Source organism: Sus scrofa, chromosome 7 (assembly GCF_054392235.1).
Source record: "Sus scrofa isolate SSC_HxYL_T2T_F1_AM1 chromosome 7, Sscrofa_HxYL_maternal_Yorkshire_Landrace_v2.0, whole genome shotgun sequence".
Classification (NCBI taxonomy): domain Eukaryota; kingdom Metazoa; phylum Chordata; class Mammalia; order Artiodactyla; family Suidae; genus Sus; species Sus scrofa.
The window spans coordinates 41,539,958-41,554,839 of record NC_139389.1 but is presented as its reverse complement, the minus strand read 5'-3'; the positions used below and the strand labels follow the sequence as shown (position 1 = coordinate 41,554,839).

General features: G+C 46.0%; 1 protein-coding gene across 11 annotated transcripts in view; it reads right to left on the bottom strand.

The window, feature by feature from the left end:
- Positions 1-7,032: 7,032 nt before the first annotated feature.
- Positions 7,033-14,882, bottom strand: part of RNF8 (ring finger protein 8) — a 37,699-nt gene continuing 29,849 nt past the window's right edge. For 4 of the 11 annotated variants that reach the window (XR_014810023.1, XR_014810020.1, XM_005665930.4 and 1 more), the window contains one exon: positions 7,033-7,524. Coding sequence is in view for 2 of the 11 variants with exons in the window: in XM_005665930.4 (XP_005665987.3) it covers positions 7,508-7,524 (17 nt within the window). In the remaining 9 variants the exon portion in view is untranslated. Of the gene's footprint in view, positions 8,870-10,385; positions 13,919-14,882 lie in introns of all 11 variants that reach the window. The other 7 variants (XR_014810024.1, XR_014810019.1, XR_014810017.1 and 4 more) reach the window with 4 other exon arrangements.

Sequence of the window (14,882 nt, the reverse complement as noted above, 5' to 3'; positions counted from 1 at the left end):
ATCTATATTTTGCTCTATCTTTACAAACATTTTTAAAATGTGTTTGATTCAAAGATCTGCCTCTGATAAAATCGATGGTATTTATGGCTGTTGACAAAACTTCTTTTTCAGGGCTGTTAGAAGACTCCTTTTGTCAGTCTGTGTAAAAAGACAATGAGTGATGTGAAGAATTTTTCTTATTTGAAAGTAGCAAAACTAGATATGTTACCAAGCATCTCAGGGGCTCTATGTGTTGGTATAGAATATGAAGTTCTCTTTCCAAAGTTTTATTGGGCAAACAATATGTTTACCATTTTCAAATTGTTCACAGCCTTTGTAGTTTCCAAAAGGACTCACAAAATAAGAATTCTTCCTTGGTGGTAACAGCATGAGTATAGGAAACAAAAAGAGGGAGCTGGCTACACTGAAAGATATCGGTGGAGAGACACATCTTGTTTTTTTGTTTTGTTTTGTTTTGGCTGCACCCACAGCACGCAGAAGTTTCCAGGCCTGGGATGGAATCTGTGCCACAGCAGTGACCTGAGCCGCTGCAGTGACAACGCCACATCCTTAAGCTGCTGAGCCACAAGGGAACTCTGAGACTCATCTTATTTAGATGCCCTTTTTGGGCTGGGCAGATGTAAGAAGCTCTTTCAATTTTGCTGACATTATACTTCAAGTCGCATTCATTTTTACACACACACACCCCCCACTCTGGCTTTCAGGTTTCAACACATTCAGTAAGGCAAGTGAAACAGTGTAATATATGGCTGTCATCTCATTTCCTTTTCTTTGACATTTCATTTTAAATTGGGTTTGTAAAAAATATACAAAATAGGAGTTCCCACTGTGGCTCAGTAGTGACAAACCCAACTGGTATCCATGAAGATGCAGGTTCGACCCCTGGCCTTGCTCAGAGGATTGAGGATCTAGCATTGCCTGAGCTGTGGTGTAGGTCAAAGACGGGGCTTGGATCCTGCGTTGCTGTGACTGTGGTATAGGCCAGCAGCTGTAGCTCCAATTCGACCCCTAGTCTGGGAACTTCCATATGTCCTGAGTGCAGCTCTAAAAAGACAAAAAAAAAAAAAAAAAAAAAAAAAAAGATCACTTACTTGATGGGGCATTTCTTCTTGTTGCAAATGTCAACCACAATGCTTACCTGGATATTCTTCACACATGGATTTTTCCACAACCTTGTGGGTGAGAGACCTTGAATCAACAGTTCTGCTCTGGCCCTTTACACTCTTCCAGTTAGTGAATTTTTTTTTGTCTTTTGAGGGCCGCACCCGTGGCATAAGGAGGGTCTAATCAGAGCTGTTGCCGCTGACCTACCCCACTGAGTGAGGCCAGGGATCGAACCCACAACCTCATGGTTCCTAGTCGGATTCGTTTCCACTGCGCCACAATGGGAACTCCAGTTAGTGAATATTTATCTTGACAACCAACTTAGTGGATATTGGACTGTTACCATGTGACACATTTAATAACGTTTTACCTTTGGGCATCACAGCAGAGTAAATTCTCAAGTCCACCTAACGACACTGAATCCCTAAAAGCCACCTTGGACTACTTTAATGACTTCCAGTCATTGCTCTGGAAAATGATGTCCAGGCGACTATGGGGAAAAATTAACATTTGTGTGGACAGTGGAGGGGAGCATACAGAATTTACTGGAACCATCCAGAATTCAAATAGCTACGAGATTTAAAAAAAGTCACACCAGATTCAAGTAGTCATAGAGCCTGAGGGAGGTGGATAGCAGGGACAGTGGATCTGGAAATTGGATCTGATGTGGGGATCTGGGCTGGACTTTGGTAAAGTGACAAGATGAAAATACTACTTGGAGATTCAATGAATAAGCTCAGGTACCCCTGGGGACGCTGCAGATGAAGGAATTCCAAGATCTGAGCATTTATTGTGCAGGATTCATAGGCTCTTCTAAAATGAAGAAATCAGCTAAGAAGGCAGTTCATTACTTTTCATTGACACAAGGCCCCATCTCCTCAGGAGCTCCCGCTCCTCCTGCATCAACACACATTTATGAAAAAAGCTGGAAAAGTTGACCAGGTGGCAAGCTTTACTGGTGTTCAGAAGAACAAGCCCTTGGCCTTTGGTCACCAGTGTCAGCACTCAGCTCAAATCAGGCCCTGCACCTGTTAACACGACCATCTCTCTGGGTAAGAAACAGTGATTCCAGGATGCTAACATTCTTAAGATTCTTCTTTGGGGAGTTCCCATTGTGGCTCAGTGGTTAATGAACCTGACTAGGATCCATGAGGATGCAGGTTTGACCCCTGGCCTTGCTCAATGGGTTAAGGATCTGGTGTTGCCATCAGCTGTGGTGGAGGTCGAAGACATGGCTCAGATCCTGAGTTGCTGGGGCTGTGGTGTACCATAGGCCGGCAGCTACAGCTCTGATTGGACCCCTAGCCTGGGAACTTCCCTATGCAGCAAGTGCAGCCCTAAAAAAAAAAGAAAAAAATTCTTCTTTGGTTAGGATCACAATGCAAATTAGATGGTCCTTCTCCTAATTTCTATGTCAAATAGACTTCACTATAAAATTTTTTTAGAGGTTTAGGTGATGAGTTGTTGAGACAAACACACCCAGGGCACCCTTGAGTTACCCTTCGATATGAAAGTGAGAGGATGCTACACAGATTCGGGCTACAAAAAGCAAACAGGCAGTTGTAGAGAGATGCCCACCCCAGGCACTCCTGCAGCTGTGGAGACTGCCTGGATGGTTGTTCACAGAGTAAAACAGTGAGAAGGGCTGGAGATAATGAGGGGATTTAGGTCTTTCAATAAAAACAGCAGATTCCAAGCAGAAAAAACAGATTACAGGTATCCAGCTACCCAACCCACAAAGGGCAAGGTCCATCCCCCTGGCACCGTCTGATTGCCGGGATGCAGCCTGCCTCGAGGGGGAGTGAGCCCTTTCCAGGTTAACGTAATCGATGGATGTGGGACACCTGCCATTCACTGCCAAGCACTTCACAGAGCTGGCTGACTGCATTCATCTGCTTATAATAAAGCCAGAAGCTGAAACAAACCCTCTTTACCCAGTTTCTCAGAGCCCTGCTGCAGAGAACAGGCCTTTAATTAGAGCCAGAGTGCACAGTGGTGGTGCTCAGCTATACAGTGGTATGGTGCTGCAAGGCAGAAAAGTTACCATGCATCTTTCTACGCAAGCAAAATGTAGATAGTGTTTAATATCGGATCTCTCTCCAGGAAACAACATGCTGGAGCTCAGAGAAATGATGCAAAAGTTTGGGTTAATTTCTGGTTTGTGTCCTTTAATAACGAGACATTCAAGTTTATGTTCATGAGCAGGGCAATAACTGAAATAACTATCCAGGCCTCACAATAACATATCAGGATATTTTAGAGATAAAGCAGTTGAGGCTCAGAGAGGCTGAGGAACTTGCCCAAGGTCACACAGTTACAAACGGCAGAGCTGGAATCCAAACCTGGCTAGCCTCACTTTCAAATGTTAATTTTTTTTTATTTCGTTTTGTTTGTTGGCTGCATCCATGGCATGTGGAAATTCCCAGGCCAGGGATCAAACCCATGCCAAAGCAACCTGAGCTGTGGCAGTCCATGATGCCAGATCCTTACCTTAACCTACTGCACCAAAAGGGAATTCCTTTCTTTTCTTTTCCTTCTGTGTTTTATTTATGCATGTATGTATTTATTTATTTTTGGCCGTTTCTGAGCCCCAGCTGTGACCTATACCACAGCTTAGCAATGCCAGATCCTTAACCCACTGTGTCAGGCCAGGGATCGAATTTGAACTGCCACAGAGACAACACTGGATCCTTAACCCTGTGCCATAGCAGGAACTCCTTTTTCAGAATAAAACTCTGTATTTAAGGTTTCTCCTGACACTTGAGAGGAATGCGGTGTTCTGCAAGGAGAGGCTGCAAGTCACTCTGGGTCCCGCAGCCAAGGGAGAGAAGGATCATTCTCTGAGAACCACCTTCAGGCTCTTTGAGGTGAGATGTGTCTCCTTTGAGGAGCTTTCCTCTAACGACGTATACAGGTGTTCACCTGCGGTATTGTCTTAAAGAGTGAAAAAGGGGAAGCACTGAGCCTCAACATGATAGCCACCTGACTATGCAAGAACCAGTTCACCACACAAGCGACACAGCTCATTTGTAGTCACCAACAACATAAATTATAAGGATTTCAGTGGCAATGACACACATCTTATTAGAAATGAGGTTGCTTTTCTCAAGCTGTATCTTGTTAAAAGGTAAGAGGCTATTAAGTTCCCTGGTTGCCTGGTGATTAAGGATTCAGCTTGGGTTTGATCCCTGACCCAGGAACTTCTGCATGCCAGGGGTGTGGCCAAAAAAAAAAAGTAAGAGGCTATTAATACCAAGTCTGTTGGTTGCACTGGTTTTTTTTTTTTTTTTTTTGGATGGTTGGGAGCAGATTGAGTTTAACTTGGATATGCTACCTTGGTTTTATTGAAGTTTTGCTCTGTAGGGTTTTGTGGAATTGAGAGCCTGATTTCCTTATTTCAATGCAGACTATTAGACCTTCCAATGGAAGTAGTTATATCAGATTATTATGGAACCAGACTTACTAGACCATTACTAACAAAACATTTGGTAGAAGCTGTATTTGTAAATATTTTTTAAAAGAAACAGATTGAGCCTCTTTGATTTTAATAGAGAACTCCCAATAGGTGGGTTTCCAGATTTCCCTTTTTTCCTTCTTCACATTTCACCTTATGGGTTCTATGTCTTTTTGGTTGCTGTTATTTTTGTTTTGTTATTTTAGTTAAAAATATATAGTCTAAGATTTATTTAATAGGACTTTGTTTGAAAGCTGTATGAAAAAAAGAAAGAGTAAAAGGTTTAAAGACACCTTTAAAGATTAAAAAAAAAAAACTGGAGGAGTTCCCGTCATGGTGCAGTGGTTAACGAATCTAACTAGGAACCATGAGGTTGCGGGTTTGATCCCTGGTCTTGCTCAGTGGGTTAAGGATCCGGTGTTGCCAGGAGCTATGGTGTACGTTGCAGATGCGGCTCGGACCCCTCATTGCCGTGGCTCTGGCGTAGGCTGGTGGCTATCTATAGCTCTGATTAGATCCCTAGCCTGGGAATCTCCATATGGCGCAGGAGCGGCCCTAGAAAAGGGAAAAAGACAAAAAAAACAAAACAAAACACCCCAAAACTGGAATAAACAAATCATGGTGCAAACACATAATGGGATAACAGGCAGCTGTAACAAAGAGGAAATTCCTATATTCTGATTTGGAACAATCACCAAGATATAACTGAAAAAAGCAAGGACAAAACAGTGTAGTTTGTTATCATTTGTGGAAAAGATGAGAAAGGACGACAAGTGTGTTGCCTGTACAGACAGAGAACATCTCTGGAAGGATAACACAAGGAAATGGCATCTCTTGTCACCTCTGTGCAGGCAAGTGGTCACTGGCAGACAAAGGGGGTGACAGGCTTTTCACTTTAGGTCTTTTTGTGCCTTCCCATTTCAAAACATGTGGCTCTACTAAATACCTATTAAAAAAATGTATTATCTGTACTCTTCTAAAAATTTATACATGCCATGCAACTGTATACGCAAAACATGTGGGAGAAAGACGAGACTACTGCATCAAGATGGTAATAATCTTTTCCTTCTTTGTTTCTCCAGAATTTTTCCTTTTTCTTTTTGTATTTTCTGTCTCCAGAATTTTTTGATTTGGTTGTAATGGCTCTTTTTTTTTTCTTTTTTCTTTTTAGGGCCACATCCAGGACATATGGAAGTTCCTAGGCTAGGGGTCTAATTGCTCTGGCCTATGCTACAGCCACAGGATCCAAACTGTGCCTATGACCTACAGCACAGCTCACAGCAACATGGGGTCCTTAACCAACTGGGTGAGGCCAGGGATCAAACCCAAGTCCTCATGGATGCCAATCCGGTTCATTACTGCTGAGCCACAATAGAACTCCCCATAACGGCCTTTTTTTTTTTTTTTTTTTTTTGTCTTTTTGCCTTTTCTAGGACCACACCCGAGGCATATAGAGGTTCCCAGGCTAGGGGTCTAATCGGAACTGTAGCTGCCGGCCTACACCACAGCCACAGTCACGGGGGATCCGAGCTGCATCTGTGACCCACACCACAGCTCACAGCAATGCTGGATCCGTAACCCACTGAGCAAGGCCAGGGATCGAACCCGAAACCTCATGGTTCCTGCTCAGAAACGTGAATCACTGAGCCATGACGGGAACTCCCATAATGGCTATTTTTAAAGTATTATTTCCTTTGTTTAAATTACTTCTTCCTTGACTACACCAGTATTTCCATCAATAATCCTGTTGATAAAGATGGAAATGAAGACCGAGGATGGCAGAATCCCAATATCCACAGGATTAAACAAAGGGAAAACCTACCATCCCCATGAAACACATGGAGAATACAAAAAGAACTACAAAGAATGGTTCTCTGGGAAGGCAGTCAAAAGGGAGAGGGAAAGCAAATCACTGAATGACATAATGCACGGCCAGGTTCCTCCTAGAGCGCTCCCCATTTCAAACAACTACTCTTCAGCTTCCTCTGTTTCCCTTCATTCTCATCACCGGTAACCGAGGATACCGCAGGTTTTCCTAAGCTTCTATTTCCCAAACACCAAACTAGTTTTCTTCATTTAAAAAGGGAAAGCAACAAAAGAGAAATGACTTTTAATTTAAAAAAGAAGAGAAGGCACATCAAGGTCTCAGAAACACTGCCTGTATTTTCTGACAGTGGGGAAAACAAATTTGGAAACCATTTCAGAACCGCAGATGAAAGAAGGGAATTCACCCCATCCCCAAACCAGGCAGCAGCGACTCATCTCTGGAACGAAGGGAGATGCACCAGTCAGGGGCTTAACGGAGCCCTCCGCCCTGGCCATGATCTCCAGCCCGGCTTCTTAGGCTGACATTCACTGGAGTCTATCATCTGATATAGTCACTTTCTTGGTTGCAATTTATGAGCTGCCAGTGTTTACTTGTGAGACTGTCTGGGAGCTGGAAGGGAAGGAAGATAAATACGCCAAAGCCCAGCTGAGCAACTGAGAGGTTTTACATTTTATTTCCGGGAAATGACATCTTGTTTTCACAAAGAAGAGGTATACCATCCTCTTGAATAGAGGCTGCCTTCGCCTTAAGGGGCAGCCACGGGGGTGCCCCCAACCTGCCCCAAACGAATGTCAACAGAGGTGCTTCTGAGGTACCAAAGCAATAACAACAACTACAACAACAAATTTAAAAAACACAACAGAAACATATAACCCATTCAACCCGTAGTGAAGCAGAGTCTCTCAAGCACCCGGAAGCAGTCGGTGTAGTGAATACTGGCCCTTCAGACATGGTGGCAGCAGGGCTGGCCGACACGGAGGTGCCCGACGGAGGACTTCCTAACTGGGTCTCTGTCCCACGCTTGCCTCAGGGAGGCCCAAGACCTGTCCACAGAGAATCCTTCGGACCATCCCAAGCTCCCACTGCCTGGCAGTCTTTCAAAAGCCCTTGGAGCACGGTCTTCAGAACAGTCTCTTGGCTTTGGAGAGAAAAAAAAGAAATGAAGGAGCCTGTATTTCCTTTTCCTGGCCTCCCTGCTGCCACCCTCAGCCTCTTCCCCACACAGCAGCCATGCTGAGCCAAGAACACCTGTCAAATCACACCCTCTGCTCAAAGCCCACTCCTCACTTCTCCCAAGTCCTGCCAAAGGCCTCTAAGCCCATATACAACCTCCGGACCGCACCTCCTACTCCCTCCCCCTTGCCCACCCTACCCCAGCCACACCGGCCTCCTTGCTGTTCCTCCAACACCCCAGGCACACGCCCCATTCCTATTCCCTCTGCCTGGGGCACCCACTCCCCAGACAGCAGCACGGCTACTGCCTTCTGAGCTTTACTCAGATAGCACCTTCTTCTCAGGGGCTTTCTTGACTGCCCATCAAAAACTGCCCATGCTCTCCCCATCGCTCCCAAGCCCTTTATTTTTCTCCACAGCACAAATCCCATATCACTTATTAGATTTTCTTTTCTTTTTCTATTCCTCATACCTAGAAGAGTGCCTGGCACAAAGCTGGCCTTCAATAAGGAAGGCCGGGAGTTGCCGTCATGGCTCAGTGATTAACGAATCTGACTAGGAACCATGAGGTTGCAGGTTCAATCCCTTGCCTCGCTCAATGGGTTAAGGATCCTGCGTTGCCATGAGCTGTGGTGTAGGTCGCAGACGCAGCTCAGATCCCACGCTGCTGTGGCTGTGGCATAGGCCGGCAGCTACAGCATCGATTGGACCCCTAGCCTGGGAACCTCCATATGCCATGTGTGCGGCCCTAGAAAAGACAAAAAAATAAAGTAAAATAAAATAAGGAAGGCTAGAGGAAGGAAGGAATTACATACACAGCACAGGCAGGGAGAGGTGTGAGTTCTCCCTCTGTCTAGAATGGGAGGAGGGAGAAGGGGCTGTTCACTGGCCTCTAGAAGATTCAACAACTTCTTCTTCCTTGATCCCAAGGCAGCAGGGAGCTTGGCTTACACCAAGGGCAATCTCAAGGCCTCACTTGAGATTAAAGTCTGGAAGGCTTTGGTAGGCAGACTGAAGGCTTATAAAAGCTTATCTTCTCCCCTGTCTGGGCAGCCTTTGAGCAGGTGGGCCTCGGCGCTGGAGAGCTGAGAGAACCAAGCAAGCATCCCGTCCTCTCCGCTAACAGCCTCACCTAACAGCTCACAGAAGAACACAGAAGCCATAAGAAGTTCTCTTGACTCCCCTCAAACAAATTTCCTTGCCCAGCCTCCCACACGAAATTCTTCTCCCTATAAAACAGAGAATGTGCCCTCCTGCTAGAAAGACAAATCCTGGAGTTCCCGTCATGGCGCAGTGGTTAACGAATCCAACTAGGAACCATGAGGTTGCGGGTTCGGTCCCTGCCCTTGCTCAGTGGGTTAACGATCTGGCGTTGCCGTGAGCTGTGGTGTAGGTTGCAGACACGGCTCGGATCCCGCGTTGCTGTGGCTCTGGCGTAGGCCGGTGGCTACAACTCCGATTCGACCCCTAGCCTGGGAACCTCCATATGCCGAGGGAGCGGCCCAAGAAATAGCAACAACAACAAAAAGACAAAAGACAAAAAAAAAAAAAAAAGAAAGACAAATTCTCATCTGTGCTCAGGTGCTAGGTAAAGGTCAAGGGTCAAGTGAAGAGTGCTGGGTTCCAGGCACCTGGAAAAGCTTTCACAGCCTAAGAGTGTCCTTCCTAGATGCAGTTAATGATCCTGAGTGCACCCGATGCATGGGTGGCTGACTGCGAGGGAACCATGCATGCCAGAGGGAGGAGACGCCTGTGCTGTGAAAAGAACAAATAATAATCTGAAGCCCCTCCTGCTGGACTCTCAGGGATGGCAAGGACTGCTCACACTTGTCCTTCTGAAGCTCTGGTGTGTGCTCATGTTCCCCTCCAGGCCCCGCTCCCCAGCCTGGTGGCCAAGCCTGGGCCAACAAGTACCGTCTTCCTCTTTAGGACAGGGCGGTGGGGCTCTCCAGAGTCCCTGACTCAGGGCCAGGTATCAAGGTCAGCTTGCGTCTCCTCCCTCTGGCATGCACGGTTCCCTCGCACTCAGCCGCCCATGCATCGGGTGCACTCAGGATCATTAACTGCATCTAGGAAGGACACTCTTTTAAGCTGTGAAAGCTTTTCCAGATGCCTGTAGGGAGGCAGCAGCTTTTGGTGCAAAGGGAGGAGACACTGCACCCCAGAGAACTAAAGCCAGGAGCAGGCTTCCTACCTTCTGATGAAAGGACCTTTCCAAAATCCCAAAGACCACAGGGTCAACAGGAAACATGAGGTTCCAGAGCTTCTTGGATTGCTACTTCATTGCTGCAATTACTCCCACAGCTTACTTCTACTCAGATCACCGTCCCATCCCTGTCTGGGTGAATGGTTCCTATGCTGTCCTTGTCATTTCCAACTGAACATTCTGGGATGACAATAAGGGTTACAGGGGAAATGCCCAGCAAGGGACATGGCAAGGAAGAACAGTAAGTGACAAAAGAACAGAAGGAAAGGAAAAAGAGAAAGGCAAAAATGGGGGTGGGGTTAGTGATGGAGAAATAAGAGAAAAAGCTCTATTAACAAGTCTACTACTTTTTTTTTTTTTTTTGTCTTTTATCTTTTTTGTTGTCGTTGTTGCTATTTCTTGGGCCGCTCCCGCGGCATATGGAGGTTCCCAGGCTAGGGGTCCAATCGGAGCTGTAGCCACCGGCCTACGCCAGAGCCACAGCAACGAAGCATCCGAGCCGCGTCTGCAACCTACACCACAGCTCCCGGCAACGCCGGATTGTTAACCCACTGAGCAAGGGCGGGGACCGAACCCGCAACCTCATGGTTCCTAGTTGGATTCGTTAACCACTGCGCCACGACAGGAACTCCAAGTCTACTACTTTTAATCCCATGAAAATTTTGCAAAGGATGAATTTTTAACTCAAAAATTAAAATTTTTTTTTGGTCTTTTTAGGGCCATACCCACGGCACATGTAGGTTCCCAGGCTAGGGGTTGAATTGGAGCTGTAGCCGCCAGCCTATACCACAGCCACAGCAATGCCAGATCCTTAACCAGGCCAGGGATCGAACTAGAGTCCTCATGGATACTAGTCGGGTTCATTAACTGCTGAGCCATGACAGGAACCCCTTAAAAAATTATAAAGAGGAGTTCCCGCTACAACTCAGCACCTGAGGATGTGGGTTCGATCCCTGGCTTCGCTCAGATGGTTTAAGGATCCAGCACTGCCATGAGCTGTAGCATAGGTTGCAGATGTGGTTTAGATCAGGTGTTGCTGTGGCTGTGGTGTAGGCTGGCAGCTGTAGCTCCAATTCGAACTCTAGCCTAGGAACTTTCATATGCCGCACCTGCAGCCCTAAAAAGCAATAAATAAACAGACCAGTGGTACATAGTATTTGAGGGCATATATGTGGACACCCCACCCCCTACCAACCTTGCTGAGGGCTACTCTCTTTGACAAATATTATGGTATCGATGGTGCTGTGGAGTGGTTTGAAAAAGCCCCTGGACTGATAATCACTGTTCTAAAGGACCAACAAGATTTTATTTCCAGATAATCTGCTTTCTTCTTTCTGAGAACAACCCAGAGAAACTGCTAGCAAAAGCTTAAAGTGAGAATGTGAACATTCTTGTCAAGCAACTAACACTTAATGAGAGCAGAACAAACGGGGAAGGGAGAGCGGCTACAGAGGACTCCGTGCCAGCACCTCACCAGCTCCAAGGGGAGACTCTGGGCAGAGCTGTCCAAAGGGGGCTTCCCTTCAGCAAAACCTCACGCCAATATCCTGGAGAGCCACAACGACTCCTGCGACAAGCACTGACTGGACACCTGTTATCACCTCCAGGACACCCTCACGCTCTCCTCCAGCTAATCTGGCTTCACAGACTTTACAAAGGATCCGTGGCCAGTCAGTCCTGAGCGAGATGGGCTGTCAAGACAACAGCCAGCCAGGGCGCCTGGAGTGGGGCTGTGCTTGGTGGGCTTAGAGGTTCTGCTGCCACTGACAGCAGGACCCCCTCTCTGAACTTGTGATAAGAGCAACCCCTGCCCACGAGGAAAGTGGTCCTGCCTGTGTCAGAACTGCGACAGTTGTGGGCTTGCCAATTCTAGTTTACAGATCCTACATTTGGTCCTTTAAAAAATTCCCATACACTGGGGATTAAACCAGCTTTCAGCTGGCAAAGAAGGTTGGTATTTTGAACTGAGAATTTTCTCTAAACCCCACACTGCAGCCCAGCGAAGCTGTTGATGGCTCTGGCACATGTTTCCCTAAATTGGGCCTCAGAACCTTCAGTCTGTCTCTGGAGAAAACCTCAAAGCTGCACTCGCTGTGATAATTGCAGAAACTCGAGACTGGTGCCAGAACTGCTCTCAGCCAGTGGATCTGGTTTACTGTGTCAGCTCCTAATGGTACCAGAAAGGCAGCAAGGCCCCCTCCTTAGGCTCTGGAGAGAAGAGAGGGGCTTGATATTACTTACTCTGCAGTATTAACTCTGTGTGAGGGGTGTCAGAGATGAATTAGGACATGGGGCTCTTTTTTCCCTTTCCAATGGCTGCCTCCATCTAGCATGCTTAGAAGAAACCCAGTCAGTGGGCTGAGGGAAGAAAGCATATACAAGTGTGTGCAGTTTTGAAAGGGAACCCTTGTGTGCTGCTGGTGGGAATGTAAACTGGTACAACCACCTCAGAGAACAGTATGGAGTTTCCTCAGAAAATTAAAAACAAAGCTAACACACAACCCAGCAATTCTACTTCTGGGTATTTATCCAAAGAAAATGAAAATACTGACTCAAAAACATATATGCACCTTCAATGTTCACTGCAACATTATTGATAATAGCTAAGATATGGAAGCAGCTTATTGACAGACGAATGAATAAAGATGTCCTACATATAAACAAGGGAATATTACTCAGCCATAGAAAAGAATGATATCTTTACATCTGCAACAACATGGATGGACCTAGAGGGTATTAGGCTAAGTGAAAGACAACTACCATATGATTTCACTTCTATGTGGAATCTAAAAAATAAAACAAATGAATAAATATAACAAAACAGAAATAGACTCATAAATACAAAGGACAAGCCGGTCGTCTGCCAGAAGGAAGGGGGAATGGGTGAGAGAGGGGAAGGGGATTAGAAGGTACAAAAATACTTGTCACTTACAAGTAAAGTCACAGGGATATAATGTATAGCATAGGGAATATAGTCAGTAGTATTATAGTAACTTTGTATGGTGACAGATGGTAACTAGACTTATTATGGTGACCATTCTGTAATGCATAAAAATATCAAATCACTATGTAGTACACCTGAAACTAATATAATACGGTAAATCAATTAAACTTCAACAAAACAAAGCAAAAATAACAAAAAAGCCCCCCCCCAAAGCAACGACAACAAAAAGAAAATATAAAGGTACCCCACCCAAACACAGACCCAGCAAACTTCAGCTCAAAGGCTGACCTTGTTCAAATCTGAGGTCCCAGGGTTCCTCTCAGAAAAGGAAGAGAGAAGAACAGAAGGTATTCCCAACACCTCCGTGGACACTTCCTAAATCTTGGCTGGTCTTATGCTGCTCTGGCAACATGCAGACACCATGTCTTATCTGAGCCACAAGAGGGGCCAGAACAAGCAGGTCGCTGCCTCCCAGGCCTCTGTGCTCTGCTTGTGCTGACTCCTCTGCCTGGAATGCTGTGTCCCTAGGGAATCTTTAGGACGTGGTTCAAATGGCACTTTCTCCAAGACGCTTTCTCCCACCCCTACACCAAACAGAATGTCCTCTCCTCTGCAGTTTTCCAGCACCCTGTTATGGAACTTGTCATACTACCTACTTGCTTTTCTGCCTCCTCCATGGACAGTGACAGCTGAGACAATACTCACTTTCCTCTCTTTGTCCCACTGTGTAGTGTAGTGTTCCTACAAATGCTCATGAGTGACAGGAGGCGGAGAGGAAGAGCAATGGATTCTGACAGAATCAAGTGGCTCCTGGGAGGTAAAAAACCTATGGAGGCTCAACACTGGGAACAAAGTCAAATGGCACATCCTTGTCAGAAAGCAGAAAACCCTCTGGTCTCAAAGAACCACCCGAGGGCCGCACCACCCTCCCCCAGGGCAGAATGTCTTCCTTGGGCCATAAGAGACTCAACACCTGGCCCTGGGACAGGCTTGCTGCCTCCGCTCTGACCAACTGAAGGCCAGTTCCATCCCACAGCTATGCACATCAGCATCAGATTTCTGGTCCTCCTCAAAGTGGCTGTTATCTACTGAAGGACTAGGAGAAAGCATGCAGTAGGCAGATGATCTTGTTCTTAGCAGTGTGGCTTTTAAACCTTCAACTTCACACACACGAACATGGGTTCCCAACAGTCAGATGGTGGGAAGCACCTGGAAGGGAGGTGAACTTTTATTTATTTTTGTCTTTTTAGGGCTGCCAAGCTAGGGGTCTAATCGGAGCTGTTGCTGCGGCCTACACCACAACCACAGCAACACAGGATCTGAGCCATGTCTGCGACCTACACCATAGCTCACGGCAACACTGGATCCTTAACCCACTGAGAGAGGCTGATGATCGAACCTGGCTCCTGATGGATACTAGTTGGGTTTGTTACCACTAAGCCACAGTGGGAATCCCACTGGGTTTTTAAAGGGACTGAACATGATAATCAGATCCATCCTGCCTCCAGGCACTCTTCCCCACCCAGTAACCAATCCTTCTGATCCACTAGCTTCCTTGTGCTTTGCCCCAGGAGACACATTCTTCTGCCACAGCGACATTCAAGTCTCATGCAGAGTGGCTCTGCAACCCTCAGCAGTGCAGGCGCCAGATGTGATGACCTCACTTAGTTAAATGAGCAGATAGTCACTACACAAATATGGTTACTTGAGGAAACTCACCCGCTCCTTCCCTAAACTCTTTATCCAAACTCTCTGCCTGGGAAACTTGTTGGTAAATATATTAGGATGTCCAAAGTTAACACAGTAGGATTAAACTGATTTCTTTTTGATTAATATTATGCCTAATTTGTGTAATCAAGCTGTGACTCTTACTGTGAATCTAAATATGTTTTCCTCACATTTCTTGGCATTCTCCAAGGTGTGAGTCTTTTACGCGTACACATCCTATTTATAATTTATTATACACCCAAGGTTTTTAATGACACATGGACAGCAACTAAACTGTCTTGAACAACAGCACCATCTAGTGACCAGCACAGCAAACTGTTTTCTAATCACATCTTTATGCCAGCAACCAAGACATGTACACCCAAGCCATACCATTCCCTGCTGCTCAAATAATAGTTTATTCTACCTCAACTCTTACACATTCACTATCTTTAACTTGCTTTAC